Source organism: Lathamus discolor, chromosome 1, assembly GCF_037157495.1.
Source record: "Lathamus discolor isolate bLatDis1 chromosome 1, bLatDis1.hap1, whole genome shotgun sequence".
Taxonomy (NCBI): domain Eukaryota; kingdom Metazoa; phylum Chordata; class Aves; order Psittaciformes; family Psittacidae; genus Lathamus; species Lathamus discolor.
This window is the reverse complement of record NC_088884.1, coordinates 88,970,960-88,996,917: the sequence shown is the minus strand read 5'-3', so window position 1 is coordinate 88,996,917 and position 25,958 is coordinate 88,970,960. Positions and strand designations below refer to the sequence as shown.

The window sequence follows — 25,958 nt, the reverse complement described above, 5'->3', positions numbered from 1 at the left end:
CACTCTTCTTCCTTCCGGTCATCACACTTAGCCGCTTCTGTACTTGAAGACCTCAGAACTGCTCATTGTTTTTTATTTCACTTTGCTTTCACTTTGGTTCAGCCCTGAAGTGCTTGGGCAGCTGGACCTGAGGACTGCAACTGAAATAGTCTAGTTTGTTTTGTTCATTCCCACTAGCTGTCTCAATAGTAAGCAATAAACTGGATTTTCTAAGTTTTGGTGGAAAAGCTTGTTTATAGTACAAAGAGGCCTGTGACACTGCCGCTGTTGTTACACTCTTCAGAATTCAGGGGTTTCTGTCAGGAGTCTGTCATCTTAATAAATACTATGTCCTCATTAGCGTTCTAAGTAAGAATAGAAAATTGGAATAAAAAATGGCAGTTACTTTGTTTCTTACTGATAAGAGGAGATGTTCATTGTAAGTTTTGATACTCCTGCCTTTTAGTGTAGATTTCAATGTAGAATCTAGTACAGGAGTGTAATTGTCACTCATATATAAGTGTAGCGATCACTAGTGTGCCTGAAGGGAAAGAAATAATTTTTCTGTTAAATTATTTTTCATTTTAATTTTTCCAATGTGATATTTGTACACTTGATGCTTGGTGGTTGCTGCATAATGCTTGTATCCAATTGGGATGTCTCCAAGAGAGGTACTCCTAGTTTTGCCCATCAAGATTTTAAAACTTCTCTGTAGAAACTACTGTAATAATGCATCAGCCAACATTGGACCTAGAGCATCTTAAGGTCCTTTCCAGCCCTAACCATTCTATATCCATGTGCTAGGCTAAGGAATTCACTGATGTAAAATTCACAGTTTGTTTTGGGACTTATGTCTGTGAAGTTTTGAGTCTGTAAATGAATTATTTAACTCTGAGGAACTTGCAGAAAGTTTACACTGTTCTCTGAGATGCCACAATGTGTGAAAATTAGGCTTGTTCATCTTAGCACTTATAAATATGCCAATATGGTGTCTTTGGAACAGGCTGCAGAATGTGCTGGAAAATTGTTTATTTTCCATTCTTCATTGCCAACTGCGGAAGCACCAGGGAAGCTGAGGAACAGAGATGACAAAAAGCTACTCAATACAGACAAAGAAAAGGTATTTTCTGCTCTGAGTTAACGAGGGACTGCTACTGTGCTGAATTTCTCTAATAGAGCCTCTATCTTTTTTCATTTGTTTTCTTTACAAAGATGTGTTGTTGAATTAGAAAATGTTCCCATTCTTAGTGTGCCCTGATTATGTGGGAATATTGAAAGTCAAAGTACGGTAAAGCAGCCATTCCCATCAATAACGGAAAACCCAGGCAGCAAATCAATAATTTCACCCATGAAGAGCTTTTGTTGCCTGCCTGTTCAGTGACTTAGTTCTCTAAGAACTTACTGAAATTGGTTCCCTACATACAGTATATGGGCAGAGGTAACATGTTTTTCATTAAATCCACACCTCACAGGTTCCAGTTAATGTTTTTTTTCTTCAAGTGGACATTTGGATTGTGGCTGGCTACCAACAGTAACTGATGTTATGACACTTGTATTCTTTAATTCTGTGCAGACGCTCTTCCAGCCCCAAGTAAATTCTTATGAGCCCTTAGCCAGGGATTGTGTGGCCAATGGCTGCTGCGTGAATTTGTTCCTTTTCCCAAATCAGTATGTGGACATAGCCTCCATGGGTCTTGTCACACTGTACACTGGAGGAACACTGTACAAGTACAACAATTTCCAGGTAAGTGTGGCAGGTTTCCTGCCTCTTGTGTAGTAACGCCTGGGGATTCGTTGTTTTTGATTGCATTCCAGTATGTGCTTTGATACTTTACGTAGTTTTGTCATCACTCTACATTTTACTTACAAACATCAGGGGGGAGAATTCTAACTTAGAAACGGCAGATCAGGCTCAAATATATCTTTTGAAACAATAATAAGCTGGTTGGTATCTTAAAATTAAATCCACTTGCTTACTATGCCGGCATCTGAGCAGGGAAGTCAGTTATTCCTGTATATAGAGATACAAATGCTTACAATAAAGACCCCCCCCAAAAGCGCAACACAAGGTTGTTTTACACCCTTGGGTACAGTCTCACGAGAATCTCTCTGGGTAGTAGGGGACTTTCTCTGTGGCAGGAGCTGAACGGCAGAAGCATTTTTTGCACAGTCAACAAGGCTACTCTGCAGTTGTTATGGCTGTGCCATAAAATCCTAGCTAGGCTGTAAGGTGAAGTCCAAGAGCGGATGGGACTGGATGTCATTTGAATAGAAATCCTTGATGTCCAGACCTAGTGATGTATTGGTGGATACCTGTGTACATATGCTTCTGTTAACAAAACAACAACTAACATTTTAAAATATACTTTTTAAAGAAAAAAGAGAGATGTTACATATGAGTGGAGCCGGTTTGATGCCGCGGATGGAGGGTCACGGGAAGGGGAGAGGGTTGGTTTTCTGCCGTGCTGCTGCCACCCGGTGGTGAGCTGCGGTTTTTGCTCTTGCTTTGTGGTTCTAGCTCGATGCCGACAGCCCACGGTTCTTAAGTGACCTCCGGAAGGACATAGAAAAAAAGACTGGATTTGATGCAATAATGAGGGTTCGGACAAGTACAGGTAATGGGGCCTCCTGGGAATGAAAATAAATGTGAATGCATGTGAGAATATATCATTTTAAATAATATAGTACTGTACATATCACTTGAATTTCATTTCATACTGCTTGGAAAGTAATTGGATAAACTGAGAAAGTGCCTTTCCTGTAAATGCCTCCATAATAATTATTTTTTAATCGTAAGGCTTCTGATCATTATGCATGCATCTTGGATTGCAAGGAAGTTGTATAAAAAACACTTGTATGTTCCTTTGTTTTCCTACTTCAAATGACATTACTGTGTCTACTTTTCAAGCATTCCTTTGTACCTCAGATGCAAGTGTCTGAGAAACAGACCCACACAACATGGCCAGGTCAATGGCTCAAAAGGTTCTGGGTGATCTCACAGTCACAGCACAACTTCATGGCCTATCAGCTTCTCCCACTCACCCAACTGTCAGAAACTGCCATCAGCAAGGACAGTTGGTGGGGCCCCAAAGCTGCATATCCTAGAGAAAAAAAGGATTCCTGTTTGAGGAAACAAAATTGATTGCCCATAAAAGAAAAGTCACAAAGTAATGCCAATTTTATTTGCTGTTTTTAAATGGAAGGCTACATTCCAGTACCTGAAGGGGGCCTATAGGGATGCTGGGGAGGGACTCTTCGTCAGGGACTGTAGTGACAGGACAAGGGGTAATGGGTTAAAACTTTAACAGGGGAAGTTTAGATTGGATATAAGGAGGAAGTGCTTTCCTGTTAGGGTGGTGAGGCACTGGAATCATTTGCCCAGGGAGGCTGTGAGGGCTCCATCCCTGGCAGTGTTCAAGGACAGGTTGGATGAAGCCTTGGGTGGGATGGTTTAGTGTGAGGTGTCCCTGCCCATGGCAGGGAGGTTGGAACTAGATAATCTTGAGGTCCTTTCCAACCCTAACTATTCTATGATTCTATGATTTGGGTTTTTTTAATCTTGTAGGCTTCAGGGCTACAGACTTTTTTGGTGCCATTTACATGAACAACACCACAGATGTAGAGATGGCAGCAGTTGACTGTGACAAGGCAGTGACAGTAGAGTTCAAACATGATGACAAACTGAATGAAGACAGTGGCGCCTTAATTCAGGTAAAAACTTAATTACCTCTAATATTGTGGAATTGTGAGCAAGAACTGCAAGCAGAACAAGAAGAAGTTATGGTGTAGGACTGATGGGAACATGGCCCATCTTTCACACACTCTGGTGACAGAATATTACTACTAAAAAAAAAATAATTGTTTTAATTAAGTATCCAAAGGTTGCAGTGCAAATGATGCTCCTCGTGACAATCAGTGTGCTCACCTGCCTGTCTGTTCAGGGATGATGCCACAATGCTTTCACAACGCTCCCTGAGACCCCAACAGCTATTTTTCCCCCATTTTATTAAATAAGTTAATTTAGTGTGTAAGATTCATTACTTCTTACACAGAAATGGTACCTGTGCAATCAAAGCTCTGGTTTGCACACTGTCAGCTAGCTGCCCTGTTCCTTTCAGGCTCTTGGCACTGGGGTGCCAGAAGTCCCGAGACGTGCTGGAATACACATTTTGTTAGGAATGGGAGCATCCCACCGTTTGGGAGGCTGTTGTTTACTATTCTAGATTTGTTTAGTCTTGACCTTTTTCTCATTTGATGACAAAATATTACAACTCGCAATGTTTTAAACTTAAACTACGTAATTATCTGAACTTTTTGTTTCTGTTGTGCTTGGCTTTAGCTTGCCCCTATAAATACATTTCATAGGTCAGCAGTCAACCCCTGTGTATGAATACAGCGCTGGGAAACACCCACTTTGGTATGTCTGAGGTCGCTTCCTAGCACTACGGTGCAGCAGCGACGGGTGTAGGTTTGTATTTACAGTTCTTTCATGTGAGAGGTACTTGTGGAATGCAACATGTTATGTTCAAATACCAACATTATATTGAAGTAGAACTGGAGACATAAGGAAATTCTTAAATTACACCCTCAATATTTAATGGTAGCTGCAGGCTACAGGGGTTAGCAGCACCTCACTTCAGTTCATGAACAAGTTATTAATGTAAAAAGAACCACTCGGCTTTTCTAGATGAGAAAGTTTTCCTGCCCTGTTTTTGCCAAGAGCTAATGTGATGGGCAGAGCACTTCTCAGCAAGCATCTCATTGTTTGTATGGAGTCTTTAAACTGTTCAAATATTACCTAAAGTATGGTTTACAAACTTATGATGAGTGGACTCCTGTTTCCAGATTATACCATCAGCATGTAGCAAATGAGAGTAATAAGCTTTTGAATCAATTGTATTATTGTCATAGTCCTGTCTATTATACTTCCATAAAGACCGCAGGGATGTTGGTCCTACAGCTCTCAGCAGCACTGCGGTAGTACTGCGAAGCTAGGCTGTCTTCACAAGTAATTATATGCCTTCTATGCACAAAGCAGGTGAAGCTTTTTGTTTTAAAACAAAAATAAATGGTATTTTGTACTTCTTTTGCAGTTTGCTGTCCTTTACACATCCATAAGTGGGCAAAGAAGACTTCGCATACACAATATAGGTTTGAATTGTAGCTCCCAGTTAGCGGATGTCTTCAAGAGCTGTGAGACAGATGTGCTTATCAACTTCTTTGCTAAGTCAGGTAAAATTGTAACAGAAAGACTTTCTTTCCTTTTTTACTTTGGGGTGAAGGAATGGGAAGGAAGGGGAGATGGAGTGATCATCTAGGGGTAAATCATGTTTTGTAACTTGCTCCTCCAAGCCTGAGCAACTCTTGAAGTGTTATAAAATTCAAAAGACAGATTTTGTATTTTAGACATACTGCTATAAAGGAAAGCTTGTGAAGGGAGCTACAAACATGTGATGCACAAAACTGTGCAGTGGAAATGGACATCCTGACATAGTGTTGGAGGTCTGGGCTTTTTGGTTGGGATTTTTCCTTTTTTTTTTTTCCATAAAGATGAATTAACATCCTCCCAGGTGTTGTGTGTAAAAGAGACTACAAAACAGCCATAGACCCTAAATTAGTAGAACCAGCAGCTAGCAGAATCTAGGTAATTCCAAGAGTACACATCTGTCTTTAGCACACTCCTTTATTCTTCTGTGTTTGTAGCTTTTAAGGCCATTCTAAGCCAACCACTAAAGATGGTCAGAGAGATGCTGATGAACCATACAGCTCACATGCTGGCGTGTTACAGGAAGAATTGTGCCAGCCCCTCAGCAGTAAGCCAGGTAAAACCCACCTGCACTCCATCCTTCCCATGCCGTGTGCTGCAGCAGATGAGCAACTATCCCTGCACCATCACAATGCCAGAAAGGAGAATTTTCCTTTTCTTTCAAATATAATTAATGACAGGTGCTATTCCGTGGGAGCAATTAGACAGCCTTTCATTTTTTTTCCTGCTGGAATTATGTGCTGAATCACAGAGATGTCATTTTTCTAATGTTGTTACAGATTTTGATATTCTAATTTCTGACAAATAATGTTATCACTGTCAAAAAAATAAAAATAACATTGTATCTTAGTAAACAATCTGAATTGCACATAGATGATGGATTGCTGGAGTGATAAATACCTGATGCCTGTAGGCGAAAAATCCTTGGTGATTAAGATAAGGCTGTTAAATCCTTTCTTACCCAAGGGTAGTAAGAATCTCTAGGAACCCGATTAGTTACATTGCTCACTACTTGAAAATTCTCTCAAGACATTCTTTTATACGTTCAGAACATTTGGTCAAACTGAACCAACAGCAACATGTTGGCAAATCCTCTCAGCAACTGTTTCTGACAAAAGTCTTTTTCCACTTCAAAAAAATATCCAAAAGATGGCTGAACTAAATCCAAATCCCATAAGCACTGGAATTTATGTATTTATTATATGAGATGTCACTCTGTTTTGACACAGCACACAAAACCCCGTTTTGTTTGGTTGGTTTTTTTTCCTTTATTCAAAGACAAGAATCAATGTTTTATTGAAATGTCTGAAAGTCCAGCCCTCCTTCCCATGCACGTGGTCTGTACCATCTAACAAGCTTTCTTTGCTTCTCAGCTCATTCTTCCAGATGCAATGAAAGTGCTGCCTATGTACATGAACTGCCTGTCCAAGAGCTGCGTGCTAGTTGGTAGGCCAGAAATTCCAACTGATGAGCGAGCTTACCATCGCCAGCTGGTCACCTCTATGGGGGTAGCCGACACACAGTTGTTTTTCTACCCCCAACTTCTTCCAGTTGTGAGTACGCTGGTTGCGCATCTCTCCCTTTTCAGTAACTGTTTTCAGCGTGCTGCCATCTTGTAGTTGTGCAGCTGCAGGAAATGTTCTGCCTGCTGGGCAAGCGCTACACTACCATGCTGGATTACATTTCTGTGGCAAGGTAGTTGCTAATTGAACTAATTGAGGAGGGAGGGTAGATCCTCTAGTTTAATGGAAAATAGGGAATGAACATCATCAATTGCTGACTTCAACATCGTCAAAGACTCCAAGTGTACATTTAGCAAGGTTTTTGCTCATGCTAATGAGAGATGTCAGTTCTGCTAGAGATCAGTACTGCTCTGCAAGTGTTTCCCCACTTATGGCGGGCCTTCCTTTGCACACAGTGTGTTAACTGAAAAAGAGGTTTGATTTCTAATTCCTCTAATCTGGAAAGGAACCGCTAAGATATGCTAAACCTTTCGATAGTTACTTTTCAGGATCTGATTAGAGCTTTATTCACCTTGAAGTCACCAAGTCTACAACTCTGGCACATTTCTGCCCCACAGCACAGCCTGGATCTGAAGAGTGATGCCATCCCAGCTGCCGTTCGGTGCTCTGAGGAGCGTCTCTCAGAAGGAGGGGCCTTCCTTCTGGCCAACGGTCTTATTATGTTCCTGTGGCTGGGAGTCAACGTACCCCCAGAGCTCATCCAGGGGCTTTTCAATGTGCCGTCCTTTGCACACATCAGCACTGAGGCTGTGAGTAAGGGGAGGCTAGTCCCTTTTTCACAATTTATGCACACCTGAACATACATCATCATCTAACATCCATCAAACATTAATAAATAAGCTTTGACAGTCTGAACGCTTACCGGAGAGGAGGTTTCACAACATTTTTAAACCTTCTTAAGCTTACACTGTTGCAGATATCAAAGTCCAGTTGAATGAGTATTGCTAAAATTGGAACGAAATGCTTTGCAATAGTTACAACTCTCTCTGATAGTGAATTTTCACACAGTGATTAGATGAAACTAAAAAATTTGCCTAGACAGTAGAATCTTTGAACAGATGAGAGATTTTTTTTTTCCTGGTTAGAATGAAATGCATCATAACTACCAGCAGCTAATCTCATCTGAATTTGTAAGAGATGTGACTGGAATTTAACAACCTGCCATGCTTTCATTCTAACAGACATCACTGCCTGACCTGGACAATCCATATTCTAAGAAATTTAAGTCAGTACTGAAGCATATCCAGAGCCAAAAGCCCTATGCTATGAAGGTAACTTCTCTCTGACTCATTCCTCATCCCTGTTCGAAACAAAACCTACTGGTATGTGTAAAAGGTTTTATGTATCAGGAATTTTCCTTTATGTCACTGAGTTCCAGCATGCATTGTAAACACGAGTATCTCAAATATGCTCAATTCTCATTAATCAAAGGAGATTTTCAGAGGTAGGTTAAGTCTAAAGGTTGCCATTTTATTTGCACACCTTAAGTCACACTAGTCTGTCTCTCCTGTTCATAAATACAGCTACTGAAACTTGGAGATTTATTAGTTTCTGTCCATCCCATCTGTCCGTCCCCCCCACCCCCAAGAACATGCAGTAATAGATGCAGGGAAACCACACTCCATTTAGTATGATTATATCCTAAAAATACGTTTCTCTCCTCTTTTCAGTTTATGATAGTGAAACAGCGGGAGCAACCAGAGATGCTTTTCCGACAGTTCCTAGTAGAAGACAAGAGTATTTATGGAGGAGCATCCTACGTGGATTTCTTATGCTGTGTTCACAAGGAGATCTGCCAGCTGCTCAATTAAGGAAACTTAAGTATAACGTGTAGGTTTCTTTTGGATTTTGCAAGAGGGACAGGCCCTGCTGCCTGAAAGCTGGCCCACAGCTCCACTGTCCCCAGGCATCCTGCTGTGCTTTAGGGAGTCTTACCTGTGCCTCTTTTGCACAGTCTCATTTCACACAGCCTCTCACTGAGTATTTAGCTTACTTAGAATAGGAAGTTCTGCACTCAGGTATTAGTCTTCTGGGAGTTCTGTCTCTTTCTGTAAGTGAGTTGCCACATATCAAACTGTCAATGCTTAAGAGCATATGGTATGCAGTTATTAAAATGTAATTATTCCTTTTGCTAGTCTGAAGTTGTACTAGAGCCAGGGAAGATGCTAGAAATCTATACAGAAGTGGAAAAAATATATACTTCTTCCAAGTGAGGGCATTCAGCTGACAGATTTGCAGTAATCATGTAGTTCAATTTAAGTACTTCAGCATCTTTAGTGTAAAGTTAAACCCTAAAAAATAATGCCCTTTTTTCTGGAAGGAACAAGTATTACTATCTCCAGAAAGAGATCTCTGGGTAACCTTCCACAGTTGGACTTGTCCAGGACCCAAAAATGCTTCTGTTTATAACTGGACTTGAGTAAGTTTAACAGCAATGGCCCACAGGAAGAACAATGATCAAACAATCCTTTTGCTAAATTTAGCAGATAATGCTACACTAACATGGTACAATTCTGTAGTCTTAAGGGCAACGATTAATTTAGCATACTATTCAATTACATTTTCAGAATTGAACATGTTAGGTTTTATTTGTATGTTGCTAACTTGAATATTCCTACTAGAGCTTAGATAAGCATCTGTCCCTCAAAATTTCAGTGGCAGGTCAACTAAGAGAGTTGACACATTAACTAAAAGTTACTTGTAGTGCTATAAAAAGAAAGCCTCTGGTTTAATACCAGTTCTGTTACAGCAACCTCCACGCACAAGACTGATGTGTTCTAAAGTCCCTACTTTGAAAAATAAGCCTCTGCTAACATCAGTATTTAAGGTAGAATTTAGAAAGCCGAAGTCTTGGGAAGAGCTATTTACCTCATATCTGAGGTAAACTCATATCTGAATATCCTTCATCAGTCTATCTATATCTTTATGACCAATGCCTCTGCATGAGATGTTTCAACTCTGCCAAACTTGAGAAGCTACAGCTACAAAAATCACTGTTTCAAAGAAGACAAAAAATCCTCAAAAGTAAGGCTTAGATTTAGGCTTAAAAAAAAAAAAAAAAAGAAAAAGTGCCTTTCATCATGTTGGCGTTGCTACTTAGTTTAATCATTTTAATATCCAATGAGCAGCCAAGATGCACATTTTTTGATTTGACACCTTATCAAAACAGATGTATTCTTGTGCATCGACTGCACATTCTGAAAGTAAGTGGCTATATTACAAAGGGATCCTTGGACTCAACTCAGCTGCCAAGGCAAGTATATTTTAGCTGAAGATGTTACCCTGTAAAACATATCTGTTGCCATTCCAAATCAGTGTACTTTGTATAATGACACCAGCAACTCTCTGTGTAAAGAAGTAAGCAATTATTAAATATTGTCATCGTGTGGTCGTTTATTATTTCAGATTCTAAGTTAGTTTTTTTACGCTATCAGCTTCTGCCAAAAGGTGCTGCTGAGCACAATACACCTCAGATTAAATAACTGCAATGTCAAGCAAAAGCAGATAGGGCATCACAGCAATCTGTCTCTGGATTGTGCAGCCATTTGCTGTTCTCCAGTAAGTAGGAAGATTTTACACATATTTTTCTGAGATGTTAGGCAAAGTGAAGTGACATCTGTCTGTTTTCTCCCAGATTTGAGGTCTTCTGTGTTCAATTGTTAAGTCTTGCACTATTTTTGTACACTTTTTTCCCAGGGCACATTTCTACCAGTTTCCATTTCTGTATTTCATTTTTTTTGTGGAAGGTCTCGTGTTTTCAGCTGTTACCTGGAAATCTGTGGTGCTTGAACTGACCACCCCTTAGGTTTGAAATTTGGGACAGATTGCTCTTGTCAGCAGTTTGCCACCAGTGTGTTTTGTGTATCCTTTCTTTGGTTTTGCTTTTGTAGTGCTGTGGTGTTCGGCTGCCACCTAATAGATTGGTATGGCAGATGGCACTGGGAATAATCTCTGACAAAAAACCGAAGTATTAAAAAAAAGCTGCTGAGCAATTTGGCTTTCTGGTTTGCTTCTTGTGTAACGGACAACCATTGGAACCTTGTGCAAGGAAGTTTACACAGTGATAGCTTACCTGCTGTACTGTGGACTCTTGCATGTTCTTGGCTCTCTTGGTAGTTAATGTTCTTCTTAGAGCAAAAGAAGGGATTCAATGACCATTACTATTAGTTGCAGATTCTTGGATAGTAGGAGTATTTTGTCATTATGGTTCTATTACAACCATCTTGGTTGTAATCTTGTAGGCATACAAGTAAGTAGTTGCACATACAAGTAACTAAGTAGGCATACAAGACATCATCTTCATTGCTGTAACATGTTGTCCTGGGTTCAGCTATAACAGTTATTTTTCTCCTTTTTACTAGCTGGTACAGTGCTTTGTTTTTTGCTTTAGCCGGAGAATAATGTTGATAAGTCACCAGTGTTTTAGTTGTTGCCAAGTAGTGCTTACCCTGATCAAGGACATGTCAGTCTCTCGTGCTCTGCCAGTGAGGAGGGGCACGGGAAGCCAGGAGGAAGCAGAGACAGGACACCTGACCCAAACTAGCCAAGCGGGTATTCCATACCGCAGCACATCATGCCCAGTATATAAACTGGGGGGAGTTACCTGGAAGGCCCAGATTGCTGCTCAGGTTGGGCTGGGCATCAGTTGACTGGTGGTGAGCAATTGTATTGTGTATCACTTGTGTTTACTGGGATTTTTTCCTTCCCCTTTTAGTTTTATATTCTCTCCTCTTGTTATTTCCTTTATCATCATTATTATTATTGGTGATAGTATTAGAGATTGTATATGGTACCATATTTATTGGACTGTTATTAACTAAACCCGTGGGATACTTTCAGTTCTCCTCCCCATCCTGCCTGGAGCAGGGAGGGAAAGGGGGAGGAGTGAGTGAGCAGCTGCATGGTTCTGAGTTACCAACTGGGCTTAAACCACAACACACGTTAAGCAATATATGCTAGTTGAATTTGTTGTAGGTAGGAAGTATTTTTATTTTAAGTTTACAGTTTGAGTGCCTTTTGCCTAAACATACCAATAAACTACTGATGTCTGCAGCTTTTATCCAAGTCTCTAATTCTGTTGGATGCAGGTGGCGGTAGAGCACTGTGCATCCCTTGCCATACAGAAAGTGCTCTTTAAAGAACATGGTTGCTGGCTTCTCATTTGGCCATTGCTGCCTGTGGTAGAAACCGCAGTAGAGAAGTGTCACGTTCTTCAGCTGAAGTGTTAGACTGGATCGAGCCAATAAGCTCTGGTTTGCTGTGGCTGTATGAACTCATTTCCAGTGCGTGGGCTGCCTGAAGGATCGTGTCCATGCCTCTGAGAAGCTGTGCCCACTGCCCTTGTGCTGGTGAGGGCTGTTGGTTTGGCTCGCTCTAGCTCCTGCGCTGAAAGGTGAGATGAGCGAAAGGGATGCAGTATGTTCATGCCACAGGTGGCCAGCAACGCATTGCCCCCAGCGCAGGTTGATCCCCTTGGTCCGGTGCATCTGCTCACTGTGGGGTGTATGCACTCCAGGCAGGATGCAAGCTTCTCTCAGACCTGCCCTGGGTGGGATTCCTCCATGTCCTGCCAGGCCATGGGGGCTTTGGTGTCCGCCTTCAGGGATATATCTTGAATGGACACTGTGATGCTGCTGGGAGGAATGTGAGCCAAGTTGTCCTAAAATCAGATCTAGAATTGCTTGCTCTTGAATGTCACTTTTGGTACTGTGGAGCTGATTGTTGTGCTGCAAGATAATCCCTGTTTTGTCCCTTCTCGTGTCTCGGTATATTGCCAGTGCCAGCGTTTACCCAGAAGAGGGTTATTCTTACACAGCTTGTAGATAAATTGTGTCTAAGTCACGGGATCTATGCAGAGCCGTCCCAGTCTAGGTCATGTTCTGGCAGCTGCTGTCTGCTGTGTCCTGAAGGCCTCTGCCAAGTAACACTTTCTACTAAATGGCAGTGGGGAAGTACCTGAAAAGTTGCACAGTTGTTGGAGTTGAAACACTGGAATGAAAAAATGACATCCTGTAGAAGACTCCTAAGCCTGAGTCCCCAGAACTCCTCTGAGGAGCAGCCTCATCAGCTACGAAATCTGCTGGTGCTGAAGAGGGCCTGCAGCATCCAGATCGTCTTATTGCTTCAGAAGGTAAATTGCAGAGGCCATAGGCTCAGACTTCCGTGGGGCTTGTGTGGGTCATGGTGCCTGGAACCAACCAAGGTCATCTAGGACCTAGTTATAACTTGTGCCATGAAGTCTTAAATATTGCTCGGGAGTGTATTTTATCAGCACCTGAGCTGGTGTTTGGGCTTTGTGAGTGACAGTTTTCTGAGTTTCTTAGTTGTTTAGGATCCTTAAGCATGCAAGCCTCAGAGGGGAAGGCCCAATGAGGACAAGGTTGGCTTGTGGCATCCAGTTTAGGACAGAGCTGAGAAAGCCTTTGGGTCATATACATCAGGAGCAGAAGCCCTTGACTGGTTGGGTGTGTGGATCACATAAAACTCGTTAACTAACTTGTCAGTTCTGCCTCCACAGCTGGCCCTGCCACCACGTCATTACTAGAAGTAATGACCAACTTCTGACACTGTCTCTACAGCATGTGCTGTTTCCTCTGACAGTGTGAAGAACATTGTGTGTGCATTGTGCATGTGTGTGAATTAAAATTGACATAACTTTTTCGGATGCTGACATGAGGCTCTTCTAGACTGCCTTATTTCAACAGTTTGAATTGCAGAGCTTCCCATATCCATGAAATATGAGTTTCCTTAGAGAGAAGGTACAGGAGTTAAACCCAGAGTCAGTAGAACAAGGTGTCAGGTGCTGGTGGTTTTTGTGCTCCCACGGCAACCTTAGCAGCCCTGCTGGGACTTGCAACATCAGGCAAGTCCCCAAGTGCATGCCACTCAGGGCAGAGCATTTGGCACCATGTTCAGCATCACAGGCGCTGTTGTGCCTGCTCTTGGCTGCTGTGACCTGCCAGCAGCTGCTCTGCTGGGAGTGTGATGAGGAAGGAGAAGAGTGTTTGGGTGTCCCTTTGGGATACGAAAAAGGGGATTGTTTAGGTGATGGGGACTCCATCCCTGCTGTGGCTCAGCTCCCCCCCCTCAGCCAAAGGAAGAAACTATGGAGTGTCTGGGAAGCCCACGCACAAAGCACGTGCACAGCCATAGCCTCTCCCGGAGCACCACAGGGCTGGAAGCAGGCATTTTTTCCCTTGTGGAACATGCATCCAGAGCTGTTGTGGTTTCCCTGGGAAGCACGGAGTCCTTGGTTGGGTTTTCCCTGATGTGTACCTGCATGCAGGTGGTGCTGCGCCATGGGCAGGGAAACCTGCCTCTTCCCAGATCTGATGTGAGGATTTCCAGGCTCCAGCACACAGCCCATGGGGTAAACAATGGACCAGTCTGTGCTGTGGAAATAAAGACAGCAGAGTGGTAAGAAGTTTGGAGGAAGGGTGCAGCAGCCTCCACCAGCTGAGGCTGCAGCAGCACTCTGTATCCAGTGACTTGCTCATGTGAACAAAGAAATAAGTAAAAACACTAATGTAAATCATGTCAAGGCTCAGGTTAATGTTCCTCTGCAATAAAATGTGATGCAGAAATTGGCGCCTCTAGCTGAGAGGGTGCTGTTGTGCCTGGAAGCTGTGAGTGTGTTCCTGCATGCCCCCAAGCAGAGGGCTAGCGGTTCTGCACAGCAGCTGTGGGCTCAGGTGAAATACTGCTCGCTTTCTCTCTTCAGGTTGATCCTGAGATCAGCGGCCGGAGGGCGCTGCCGTACTGAAGTGCTGCTTGGAGGCCGCCAGGGGGTGCCGTGGTGCAAGGGGCGTGCTATGCAGCGGTGCCTTCACCAGGGGCGCAACCGCGGGGGGGGCACGCAGAGCCCACTTCTCTCAATCCTCAGATCAACTGTCAGGGGCCACTGCAATGGCAAGGCTCCACTGTGTAGCGGTTGCCAGGGGTTGCTGCAATCCAAGAGATGAAGACAGCACACAGAGCATACAAGCAGCAGAGCCAAAAGCAACAGCGGAATTGAGTGACAACCATCCGGGGATGGAGCCTCGGCTCAGCCAGATGCATCCTCAGAGCTGCTAGACAAGGGACGTGCGCGTTGAGTGCCCAGCGACAGGTGGGGTGGAGGGGCTGACACGCGTTTCTGCCAGTCCTGAGACAGGCCACTAGCGGCTGGTGAGGTGCTGAGCCACTGATGTGCCGCATGGCGGCCGCCAGGGGTCGACGTGGTGCCAAGGTGCTGAAGTGCTGCGTGTCGGCCGCCAGGGGGCGGTGAGATGTTGAGACCCTTGTGTGCTGCGTGGCTGCCGGCAGGGGGCGGTGAAGTGCATAGTCCCTGCTGTGCTGCGTGGCGGCTTCCAGGGGGCGCTATGCTGCATGGCTGCCTCCGGGGAGTGTTGTCGCGCGAGGTATGATGTTCTGTGCGTTGACCGCCAAGGGGCACTACCGTTTTAGTCGTGTGGGCAGAGCGCGGTGGAGCCATAAGCTGCAGACGGCGGTGGGGAGGCGGAGTGTGAACGCAGAGAGCCTCAGCCCTCCCTATGCCCATTCTGCGCGTGGCCAGATCCTCCGCGTGGCCAGACAAGGGACATGCGTGGTGAGTGCCCTGCAACAGACAGGGGGTGGAAGGAGCCAGTGTGTGTGCTTCCGTCGTTCCCGAGATCAGTACTCGGGAGGTACTGAGCTGTCGAGTCTCTAATGTGCTGAGTGTCGGCCGTAAGGGGGCGCTGAGGTGCCGAGTCGCTGTTGTGCTGCGGTGGCCGCCAGGTGGAGCTCAGTTGCCGAGGTACTGATGTTTTGCATCGGGGCCGACAAGGGGCGTCGTGGCGCGAGCAATGCTTTATGTCGCGGTTTCTCCACTGGGGGGCGCCATTGCAGGAGGGGCAGTGCCCTGTGCTTCCAGTCGGAGATCAACCGTAAGGGGGCTTTCTGTTAAAAGACATTGAAATGCTACTTGGAGGCTTCCAGGGGGCGCTACCATGTTAGTGGTGTGGACAGCACAGAGTGGAGCCGAGGCGGGGTAGGGGAGAGCAAACTGAAAACCCATAGCGCCTCCGCCCCACCATATGCCAGACCAGGGTGGCACAGCGAATCGCTACTTCAGCGTCCTCTGGCGACCACCACGGAGAACTTCCGTAACCCAACACCACAGCGCCCTCTAGCAGCTGGAGCGCGGCAGCCAGGCGCATTACCACCCCGCACTACTGTCCCTGGCAGCCGATAGGACAGCCCACCAGGACCAGAGGGCCTCAGCGTCCCCTGGCGGCCTCCAGAATTTTAACTCCGCAGCACCCCTTGGCGTCTACATGCCCTACATCAGCAGCTCTGCTCTGCGGTTTCCCTAGCGGCTGCCACATTGGACACTGGCACTTAAGCGCACCCCTAACAGCCCCCACTTCAGAGACTTGGCACCTCAGTACTGCCTGGCTGTCGATCTCGGGATCGACAGAAGCACACGCTGGCCCCCCCATGCCCTTCGGCCGTGGTTGGGCACTCATTGCGCACATCCCTGGTCTGGCCACCCGGAGGATGTGCGTGTTAGGGCTGAGCCTCTCAGGTTTCCCACTCCATTCCCCCCACCACCACCACTGCAGCTGCTTACGGTCTACCGTGTGCTGTCATAACTGCTGACATGCTAGAGGCCCCTGGCGCTCCCCAGGGGGGTGCTGAGTTGCCGAGTCGCTGATGGCGTATTGGTCGCTAGGGGGCGCCGAGGTGCCCAATATCTGTGTGTTGACCGCCAGGGGCGCTGTGGCTCAAGAGTTGCGCTATGCCGCTGTGTGTCTACTAGGGGTCGCCATTGCGACAGTGGGTGGAGGGCCAATCCCGAGGTCGACAGTCAGGAAGCGCTACGGCGGCAAGGCATTGAAATGCTGCGCGGCGGCGGCCAGGGCGTGCCACCGTGTCAGCAGTGCGGGTAGCGCGCGGCTGAGGCGCGCTCGGAGCGGGAGCACCGAGAGGCGAGGCCCTGCCCTGCCCTGCCCGGGGCCTCCGGGCTGCCAGAACAGGGACGTGCGAGGTGAGTGCCCGGCAGCGGTTTCTTGGGGGGTGCCCGTAGGGGCAGCGCTGACCGGGCGTGTTGTCGGCCCTGCCTGGCTGGGGTGGGGGAACCACCTCTGCCGGGCCCTGGCCGAAGGAGCGACCTGCCGCCTCGGAGGCCTGCCTGGACCGACCTCTCCGCAGAGAGCCGGCCCGGCAGGGAACCCGTGAGCCGTACCTATGTGTATGTGTTTTCTAAACGTGATCGTGTTTGTTCAGACCCGGCTTGCAAGAATCCGTGGAAGGGTTGTCATCCGGAGCTGTGCTGCGTCCGGAGCTCTCCCCATCGCAGCCTTCCAGCTGCACCGGCAACAGTGGGAAAACCTCGGGAAAGGTGTCCCGATTGTTGGTGCTTCCGGGGAACATCGGGGCGAGCTGAGCCTTGTCAGCGGGTCCCGCCCAGTTCCTGCCTCAGAGCGCACCGGTGGAGGCGGTGTCGCTGCTGGAGGACCAGGAGAGAAACTGAGCGGCAGGTCGGGACAGGGGAACCTGCAGGGACCGCCAGCCCGGAACGGAGCGAGAAGGTGACAAAGCCTCTGCTCTGGCCCTGGTCCCAGGAGGAGCCTCTCGAGGAGATCCTGTGGCTCCTGATTCACCTGGGAAGCTTCAGGTGCACCGAAGGGTAGAACTGTCATCCCACATGGGCGAAATAATGAGGGGAGGCAGGTTACTGCACGTGGCATGTGTAGTGGCCGACAGGGCTCAGTTCCAGCACTTTAATCCCTTGAAAGTGGGGTTTCCATTCACGAACGGGTTTTTCTGCCTACAGGGAGTTAACGAGGGAGGAGCGCAGAAGTCCCAGCTGTCTACAACAGCCTCTGCGCAGCCAAGGTAGGGGATGGCTGGAGAGACAAAGTGGGGATGTTGCTGAAAGTCGGGAGAATAAAAATCCTTAACACCAATGTAACATTAAGAAGCAGGCACTTCCTTATTGCAGCGCTGGATGCTAGGTGGAATTTCCACAAATCAAACACACCCAATGCCAATTTTATTCTTGCATTTATATGCAAAATTTACAAGGTAGTGCACTCCCAGTTACAATGATTGGTTAGCGATTTGCACACAATTTATCTGCAGTGATACTCTTTTCTGCTATTATGCTTGCATGGGTCTTCACTTGGCCTAAGAAGTTTGCTTTTATGCTAGCATGGAATGCTGTGTTGCTTGAAGTCCCTGTTCTCTGTGACCTGCTAACCTTAGTCCTTACTCTCTAGAGCATAACCAAAGCATCTAGGGTCTATTGTATATAGGATGAGTTATTTGGTAACCTGGCAAGGTAGAAATCTAGCCGGCCAACTTGGCAAAACTTACTTTTAAGGTGACCTGCAGTAAACTGCCTTCATTATAATAAAAACACACCCACAGATCAAGAAGACTCTTGACCAAGATATTCCTATAGATAACTATTCCACAAACACAGAACAGAAAGATTAAGTAAAACTTCAGATAATCTGCAACAGTGATATACTGGCTGGGCTCCTTGCCCTTCCAGTCCCTGCAGCAATTCGAGGAGGGTCATTCACACCAGGTTGTCCTGGCAACAGGGCAAACCAAGAGGCTGTCTGCCTCTTGGCTGCGGTGTAGGCTGGGAGCTTCTGCTCGAAGAGCTTCGTCCTCTTGGCTGTGACACTGCAGCCACTTCCTCATGATGGGCTTTTTAGTGCAGGCAATGGCACAGGGGAGGAGCAGAGCAGCAGAAGGGCTCAGCCTGGGCTAGGGTGAGGAGCCACGGCCCTGACATGGTGCCCTGGGTTCAGCAGTAGCAGTCATTTTTTTTCCTCCTTGGTGGCTGGTGCAATGCTGTGTTTTTGATTTTTGACCTGGGAACAGTGCTGATAACGCCGATGTTTTTAGTTGCTGCTCAAATGTTTGGTCTGGCCAAGGACTTTCTGAGCCTCATGCTCTGCTAGGGAGGAGGGAAAGCTGGGAGGAAGCAGAGACAGGACACCTGACCCAAACTGACCAAAGAGGTATTCCATACCACAGCACGTCATGCCCAGGATGTAACAGAGTTACCTGGAAGGGCTAGTTCACTGCAGGGTTGGACGAGGTATCGGTCGGTGCTCGGCTGGGGGGAGTGGGGTGAGTTATTGGTTGGCTGGTGTTGAGGTGTTGTATTCTTTCCTCTTGTTATTTCCTTTATCATTATTATTATTGGTGGTAGCAGTAGTGATTTGTGTGATACCTTAGTTACTAAACTGTTCTTACCTCAGCCTGTGGGACTTGCATTCTTTTTGATTCTCCTCTCTGTCCCTCCAGGAGTAGGGGGAGGGCAAGATGGGGGGGTACTGAGTGAACGAGTTTTGTGGTTGGGTTTAAACCACGACAGTTCTTTTTTTGGCACCCAACGTGGGGCCCGAAGGGTTGGGATAATGACAGATCTGACCGGATTAATTGTCGTCACAATGCTGCTTTATTGGCTCTCAAAGTTGTTTCTCTTGATCTCACAGTTTCAGAATGCTGTACATTATTTAGAGCCGGTATTTGCTGTGTTAGTGTTTATCAAGTGTGGGGCTTGGGCTAAGATTCTTGTTTCACTGCACTTTATGGCAATGACTTGTAATATGGGTGGGCTCCGGCAGCAGGGCAGGATGGCCGTAGACTTGTACTGGGCCATCCCACTGCTCTTCACCGTCCTGGCCTTTGTCCTCACCTCCGTCTTCGTGAGGCTGCGGGGAGCCGAGGGGGAGCGGCCCTGGGAGCCAGCGGTGGCGGGAGCGGGGCCGAAGGCCGGGAAGGAGGCAGCTGCTGGGCAGCAGGAGGGGGCGGCAGAGGAGCCGCGCCAAGCCCAGCCCCGCGGCAGCTGAGAACATCCCCCGGAAGCCGCCCACCAAGCCCCAGGAGGACGCCGCAGTGCATGCAGCATTTCCAGCAGGGCAGAGGAGAAAGAGCTGCACTCAGGAAAAGAGAAGCTGGTGGTGGGAGAGCCGGCAAGCACAGCAGCTGCACCAGCCCCAGGGACAAGTACAGCAGCATCATTTGAGAGTTCTGAAGGGTTTGAATGGCCTTTGGGTACCCTTCGGACCTGCCTGCTGATTGTGATGGGGATCAGCATGCTGGCACACACAAAGTGTGTTCTACCCACTACCATTTTGTCTGATCTCAAAAGTTAAGCAATCGGGTTTGGGTCTTGTCTAGAGTTAGCCAACAATACAGGAGGAGCAGGAGATTTTCCCCAAGGCTGGACAGTCATGAGTGGCAGGGTGTGGGGGACAGTATGAGCAAGTATCTAATCCACTGGGCCCCTCCAGTGCTTTTGGAAGCGTCGGAGATGGAAGGCAGCTGTATGGAGTCCACAAGAAGAAGCTGCAGAAACTGCTGAAGGGGACAGTGAATTATTTTGAGTCTGGTGGGCCCATGACACTTCAGGCCATCAGGGCAGAGATGCAACATAGAGATGGACTTATGATCGAGGGGTGGACTTAGCAATGGACACTATTGACCAGGTTATTCACGAGTGTGAGCACTGCACACAGCCTCTCCTGCTCTGAGAGACTGTTATAAGAGATGGAGCCTGACATCATGGACCAGATGGACTCAGCAGCTTTATAGGGACTGGTCCATGTACTAAGATAAGAGTGCACTGTGATAAGAGTGATGGTATATTGAAACTGTGGAATCTGAGCATGACGTGAATGGTATGGGATAAGGGGTGGATACTGTCCTGGGTTAAACCATGACACATGGGCAGCACCAGGGAACACCGATATGGCAGGAAGTGTCTGGGGGGTGTTCTGAAGTAGGTGGGTGGCCATGCTGTGCTCTGGGGGCATCTGGCAGGGTCAGGCAGGTGTCAGGTAAGCCAAAGAAGCTGTGCCTGGCAGTGCTCAAGGAGGAAAACGTGCCATGCTTGTGGCTACTGGCATTGGTACCATTCCTGTTGTAGGGCAGTCTGGGGCTGATGCTGGTCCCAGGCAGCAGCAGCAGGGTCAGGCCTGTGACTGCATCCCACATCTCTGCTGTGCCTGGCAGTTGCATGGGATGAGGCGTTGTTGTTTCTGGTTGTGTTGAGTGCGCTGCCTGTTACCTGATATTAGCAGGATGTGAAGCACAACCTGCAGCTGCCCCAATCCCACTCCAGGGCAGGGTGGCAGGGGAGTGCTGTGTCAGCCAGACCTCAGCCCCAGGATTGCTCAATGGTGTTTGGTGCCTGAAATGCTCCTCCCTGAGCAGAAGGGTTTTGGCAAGCTGTGCATTCTCACCTGCTCTGTGGGGGAGGAATGTGTTTTTTCCAGGTGAGCCTTGAGCTCTTCTGTTGCTGCTTCTGTCTCCCCATGTCAGTGCTAGGCCACCTCCACCAAAAGCGAGGGGCAGGAGGGAGGGAAGGGTTGCCCTTGCCCTGGACAGGGGCAGCTACTTCCCACGGGTTATGTGGGGCCATGCTGTGCACCCCAGGAGCTCTGACTGAGCAGTTTTGCTCACCTTTCACAGGTACAGAGGAGATGGCCACACTGCCATACCCATACCCGCCTGCTTGCTGCAAGAGATCCGTCCTCGGGAATGAAACTAAAAGAGAGACCCCTCTGTGCAGAGAGAGGCACTTGGCATGGATTTAATCCCTGAGGGAAGAGAGCACCTTGTTGAGAACAGCTCTGCCTGCAACTGCCTCAGAGTACAGGTCTGGCAGATGGACACCTCAGCTCCAGGTAATTTGAACTCCAGCCATGGGATGTTCCTGCTAATAGTCACTCCTTCCTGTTACAGGTCAGCTTGGCTCTCCTTCGTGGAGGCTACAGAGAGCAGATGCTGTCCTGGGCAACCTGTGCTAGGTGTGCAGCCCTGGCTGACGGATGTCACAGCTCCAGCTGTGGAGCAGGTCCAATGATTGGGCACTCCAGGTAAGAGATGTTCCTGCGTTCTTACAGCTCCAGCTGACAGGCTGTCCCGCATGTTACTGCTCAGGGGATTTGAAGCCCCAGGTAATAGCAATTCCTGCTGCTTGTTTCACTTTCAGGTAATTTCAGGTACAGCTTTTTGAAACTCCAGTTCTGGCTACACAATGCTCCTGCTGATGGACACTCCCTCTGGGGAAGTGAAGCTGCTTCTTGTAGCCAGCTTTGACTTCATATATGCACCTTTTTGTTACAAGCCAGTTAAAGCTCTGTCTGATTGCAGCAATCTGGGCTTTTGGCCACGTTGTAAATCAATCACTGTCATAACTTGTATATGACTGTAAATTGTCATACTTGTATGTTGTCTATTATTGAGTAACTGTTCCAGTGGTTGTACATGCCTTGAATAAAGAGTTGGGCATATGAAGAGAGGGGGAAAAGGTGCTTTTACGTCAGAGACTGTCTATCTCGGACATTGAATTCGGTCTGGTGCATGCCAGAGTCCGCAACTTTGGGAGCCAGCGTGACCGGTGAGGGTCCATGCACTTGCCTACCCCCTTCCCAAATACACACATCCCTATACCCTCCCTCCACCCCCGCTTTTTCCCACCTACCCAAAATTCCCCCTGAGCTTCTGTTCTGGAGGTTGAAAACAGCTAACAGCCTCTGTTTCAAAGTCCCAAAAATGCAGCACTTAATCACCACAAGGACTTAGCCTGCATATTTTGAGTGCTGAAAACGCATGACTGACTTAGGTGTGGGATTTGGTTTGTTGTTTGGGGGTTTGTGGGTTTTTTTGGTGTGTTTTTTGTAAATTTTTTGTGTGTTTTTTGGTTGTTTGTTTTTGGTTTTGTTTTTGGTTTTTTTTTTGTTTTTTTTTTTTGTGGGTTTTTTGTTTTTGTTTTTTGGGGTTTTTTTTGGGGGGGTGTGTGTGGGTGTCTTTGAGCTGCAGAAACACAGGGCTCTGCTGCGGAGGCCCAAAACTGCATCAGTCAGTCCATTCTCCAAAGATGAAAACATGGGACTTAGACACCATTTTCAACTATTGAAAATGCATAACTTTCAGAATTTCAACTGCTGAGAGCCTGAATGCTCCATTTTGGAGCTCATAAAAGGACTGTTTTCCGTTCCCCTATGTGATGGGACATGGAGTTGGAGAGTGTAGCCCACCCCTAGCCCAGGGGCCCCAGCTTCAGTTCTGGGGAGTGTTTGGGACCTGGGGTGAAGGCACCCTCCTTGCAGGGAGGGTCCCATCTTGTGTCCCTGTAGGGCACCAGCAGATGTAGGGATTCACTTTATTGCGCTTTATTTCACCAGCACCACCAGCCCTGCTCCGTGGGGCACAGCAGCTGCAGACCCCGCATGGAGCCTTGCCTGGGCACCCCGGGAGCACAAGCCCCTTCCAGAAGTACGTACCTCCTCACCTCTTCCAGGATGAACCTCCTCCCGGGGAGCCCCCAAAGGCAGCAGCCGGTGACCTTCCCTGCCCTTGCTGGCTCCGGAACCACCCGGCGCCACAGGAACCCCCACAGGCCGCCGCAGCCTGACCCACGGCGGAGCGGCAGAGACTGCCCGGCCGCAGTAGGGGGTAACCGGGGACGGGACGGGGCTACTTCGCTCCTCCCGCTGCTCCCCCGAGTCAGCGCTCCGTCCGGGGCCTCTATGGTCTCCACCGCCCAGGGAGGCTCCGACGCCCGGACGAGTATTTCCACGGCCCCGGCTCAGTAACGCGCTCGCTGCCCCTCACCTGCTCTGGTGCTGCTCCTGCTGCCCCGCGGAGCTGAGCACAGACAGACGTGCGGCCGTTGCCGCTGCCATTCCGGCCTCGCGCAGGCGCCCCCGGCCCGGTACCGACACCGCCCTCGTACCGGCCCGGTACCGGCGCCACAGCAGTCAGCCCTGCTCCCCCAGCTGGGGCAGTGTATGGGCTCCTGAGCCCGGCCCCGCCGGTGCCTCCCGCGGCCGATCCCTCCCTGGGCACCCCAAATGGGACCCTGACCTTCCCCAGGGAAGCGAGACAGCCCGTAGCCCGCCCTCCCTGCCGCCCAAAAGGAAGGGGCCCGGCAGCCCTCGTCCCGAAGCCACCTGCTGGGGCTCCTACGCGGTCGGGATGCGCACGGCCCTGAGGGGAGCCTGGAGGTCTCCCGCGGCAGTCCTGGCTCCCGTGTCTTCTGCAGCCCTGGCCGCTGCCCACCAACGCGTGTGCACAGCAAGCGCCAACGTTCCCGTGGAAACCCGGAGGGGCAGGGAGGGAAAAAAGTGCGAGAAGACTTTAATTAAGTGTTCAGAGGAAGATGCATCTTGGGTGGAGCTGGGAAAGCTCAGCCACCTGGGGGATGTTCACTCATTCACACTTAACCTCACCCAGGGAGCAGCCAGGTCCCTCTGAAATGGCACAGCCCTGGCTTCATGTCTGAGGACTACAAGCAAACTGCCTTTCCCACCCGTTTTCAAGCCCCACACTTGCTGGCCACACTAGCAAACCCAGCCTCAGTGACAGAAGCTCAAGGCCTGCTGAGCTACGGGAGCTTCCCATCAAGATTGTGGTAAGAGTGGCCAGAAGCCACCCCCAGGTATTCTCCCTGGGGAATGGTGCTTCAGCAGGGCATGAGTCCTGGAGAAAGCCATGTGAAGAGGTTTCCCCTGTGCTAGTCACAGGCAACCAGAGTAGAAATCACCTCACGGTGGTCAGAGCACCCTGCAGGTCCTCCGCACCAGGCCCACGTGAGAAAGACTGGCACTCACGCCTTGTGAGGCTGAGAATGACCTGAGCAGAGTCTCCTCATCACAGCCCAGGGGTGAGGGAGCTCGACCACAGCACGTCTGGGGACACAGTGATTCAGAGAAAACTCCGGGAACAAACTCACCAACGAAGTTTGACAGGGAGGTATTCTTTACTGCGGCGCCAGCAGACACGGGGGACAGCTCCTCCTAACATGTGTCCTTGTACTGCTACACAAGCCATCCTTTTATAATTACTGGGCATACGTATTCGTTACGTATATACGTGTGTATTCATGAGGCTACGTATGAATTATATAATTTTCCAGAAAGTTCCCCGCATGCATACAAAATTGTGGTGGTGGTCTCTGAGGGTCCTTTACTTCTTCCAACAATCTTCATCACTTCTGGCAGCCTTCCAAACATGTGCAGTAAATGTTTACACCAGCTTAATTGGTTTGGTAATACTGCAGACACAGCAATCATCCTGTTCTTCTACTTATCAGTTGGTTTAGCTGCAGCCCATCCTGGACACCTGCTAGTCCCAGATACACCCCATCCACATGTCCTGTTTTTCTGTCCTGTTTTTCTTACGCTTATTTTTGTATTAAGGTCATCAGGACCTAAAACTATGTCAGCTACAACAGTTTATCTTATGCAAGAATTCTCAGTATGTTCTCTAGCTGCACTCTAATATTTCTGATTCTGTGAAATACGCACCTCAATTATTTTCCATTGCTACTCTTACAAAGCCATCAAACTTAATGTTACTTAAAACTGATTCTACTTACTTCCAAAGGTTTATATTTCGTGATTTTGTGCCTCCTTATCTCAACAGGGATGGTCCGCAACCTCTAAAGTCCTGAAACTGGGATCTCCTACAGACCCACGCTGCAGAAGCCGCAACAGAAACCAAAGCAATCATCAAGCTAACACTAACAAAAGAAGAAATACAGGCAAACAGACAGCCCCAAACCACAGTAAACAAAGGCTAGAAGTAAAAACATGTCTCTCCAGACTAAACAAATCAGTTTTTGGCCCCATGGAAATACCACATTCCCAGTGCCCCAGCTGCACCAGTTAAATTACCTCAGCCTCACGGGCAGCCCACAGCTGCCTCCATGTTAAGGGAGCATGGCAGGGCCACCTGCAAGGGCCTTCGGCAGTGGGCACCAGGAGGAGCAGGCAGAGCACCTGGCAGTAAAGAGACATGGGAGGTAGGGCCACAGCAGGTAACAGCTGTGAACTGGACAACTCCATCCTCCTGGAGGAACAAAGTTTCTCCATGAAAAAAAATAGAAGTAAAACCAACCAGAGCATTCTGTCCCTCCAGGAGATGAGGGACAGAATGAGGGAAATGAGGAGGCTGAAGAGCTGCCCCAGTGCCATGAGCAAATGTGACCTGGGCCTGGGCAATGAGGCCCAGCTCAGGTGCCCATGCTGTTTGCTCCACCTGCAGAGATGTCTGTTGCTGGTGTGTCCCTCAAGAAAACAGCTTTCCCTAGGGCTGAGCTGGAGGACTGGGAGCCACTCAAAGAGTGACAGCCTCCAGGCTCTGCCCCGTGGACACCACCACCAAGGTGGCATGGGTGACCTGAAGAAAACACT

At 48.1% G+C, this 25,958-nt stretch overlaps 2 protein-coding genes across 6 annotated transcripts in view; both read left to right on the top strand.

Moving 5' to 3' along the window:
* SEC24D (SEC24 homolog D, COPII coat complex component) overlaps positions 1–10,167 on the top strand; it is a 65,616-nt gene extending 55,449 nt beyond the window's left edge. For all 5 annotated transcript variants that reach the window (XM_065685655.1, XM_065685674.1, XM_065685642.1 and 2 more), the window contains 10 exons: positions 983–1,099; positions 1,553–1,723; positions 2,498–2,594; positions 3,545–3,690; positions 5,073–5,211; positions 5,683–5,801; positions 6,619–6,798; positions 7,326–7,517; positions 7,950–8,039; positions 8,439–10,167. In XM_065685655.1, coding sequence (XP_065541727.1) covers positions 983–1,099; positions 1,553–1,723; positions 2,498–2,594; positions 3,545–3,690; positions 5,073–5,211; positions 5,683–5,801; positions 6,619–6,798; positions 7,326–7,517; positions 7,950–8,039; positions 8,439–8,579 — 1,392 coding nt within the window. In that variant the 3' untranslated portion in view covers positions 8,580–10,167. The remainder of the gene's footprint in view (positions 1–982; positions 1,100–1,552; positions 1,724–2,497; positions 2,595–3,544; positions 3,691–5,072; positions 5,212–5,682; positions 5,802–6,618; positions 6,799–7,325; positions 7,518–7,949; positions 8,040–8,438) is intronic.
* Positions 10,168–16,443: 6,276 nt separating this feature from the next.
* Positions 16,444–22,056, top strand: LOC136006206 (uncharacterized). The gene is made up of 6 exons (XM_065664258.1): positions 16,444–16,777; positions 17,017–17,131; positions 17,567–17,628; positions 21,229–21,415; positions 21,502–21,635; positions 21,752–22,056. Exons 1-4 carry the CDS (start codon positions 16,444–16,446, stop codon positions 21,351–21,353), a joined length of 636 nt encoding a protein of 211 aa, XP_065520330.1. The 3' UTR covers positions 21,354–21,415; positions 21,502–21,635; positions 21,752–22,056.
* The last annotated feature ends 3,902 nt before the right edge of the window (positions 22,057–25,958 follow it).

What these genes read in the sequence shown, in the direction of transcription:
- LOC136006206 (XM_065664258.1), top strand. Translation starts at nt 16,444, where the DNA reads ATGGCGTATTGGTCGCTAGGGGGCGCCGAGGTGCCCAATATCTGTGTG. An exon ending in GTGGGAAAACCTCGGGAAAG is followed by an intron (nt 17,132 to 17,566) that starts GTGTCCCGATTG and finishes TTCTGCCTACAG; the next exon opens with GGAGTTAACGAGGGAGGAGC. An exon ending in ACAGCCTCTGCGCAGCCAAG is followed by an intron (nt 17,629 to 21,228) that starts GTAGGGGATGGC and finishes CACCTTTCACAG; the next exon opens with GTACAGAGGAGATGGCCACA.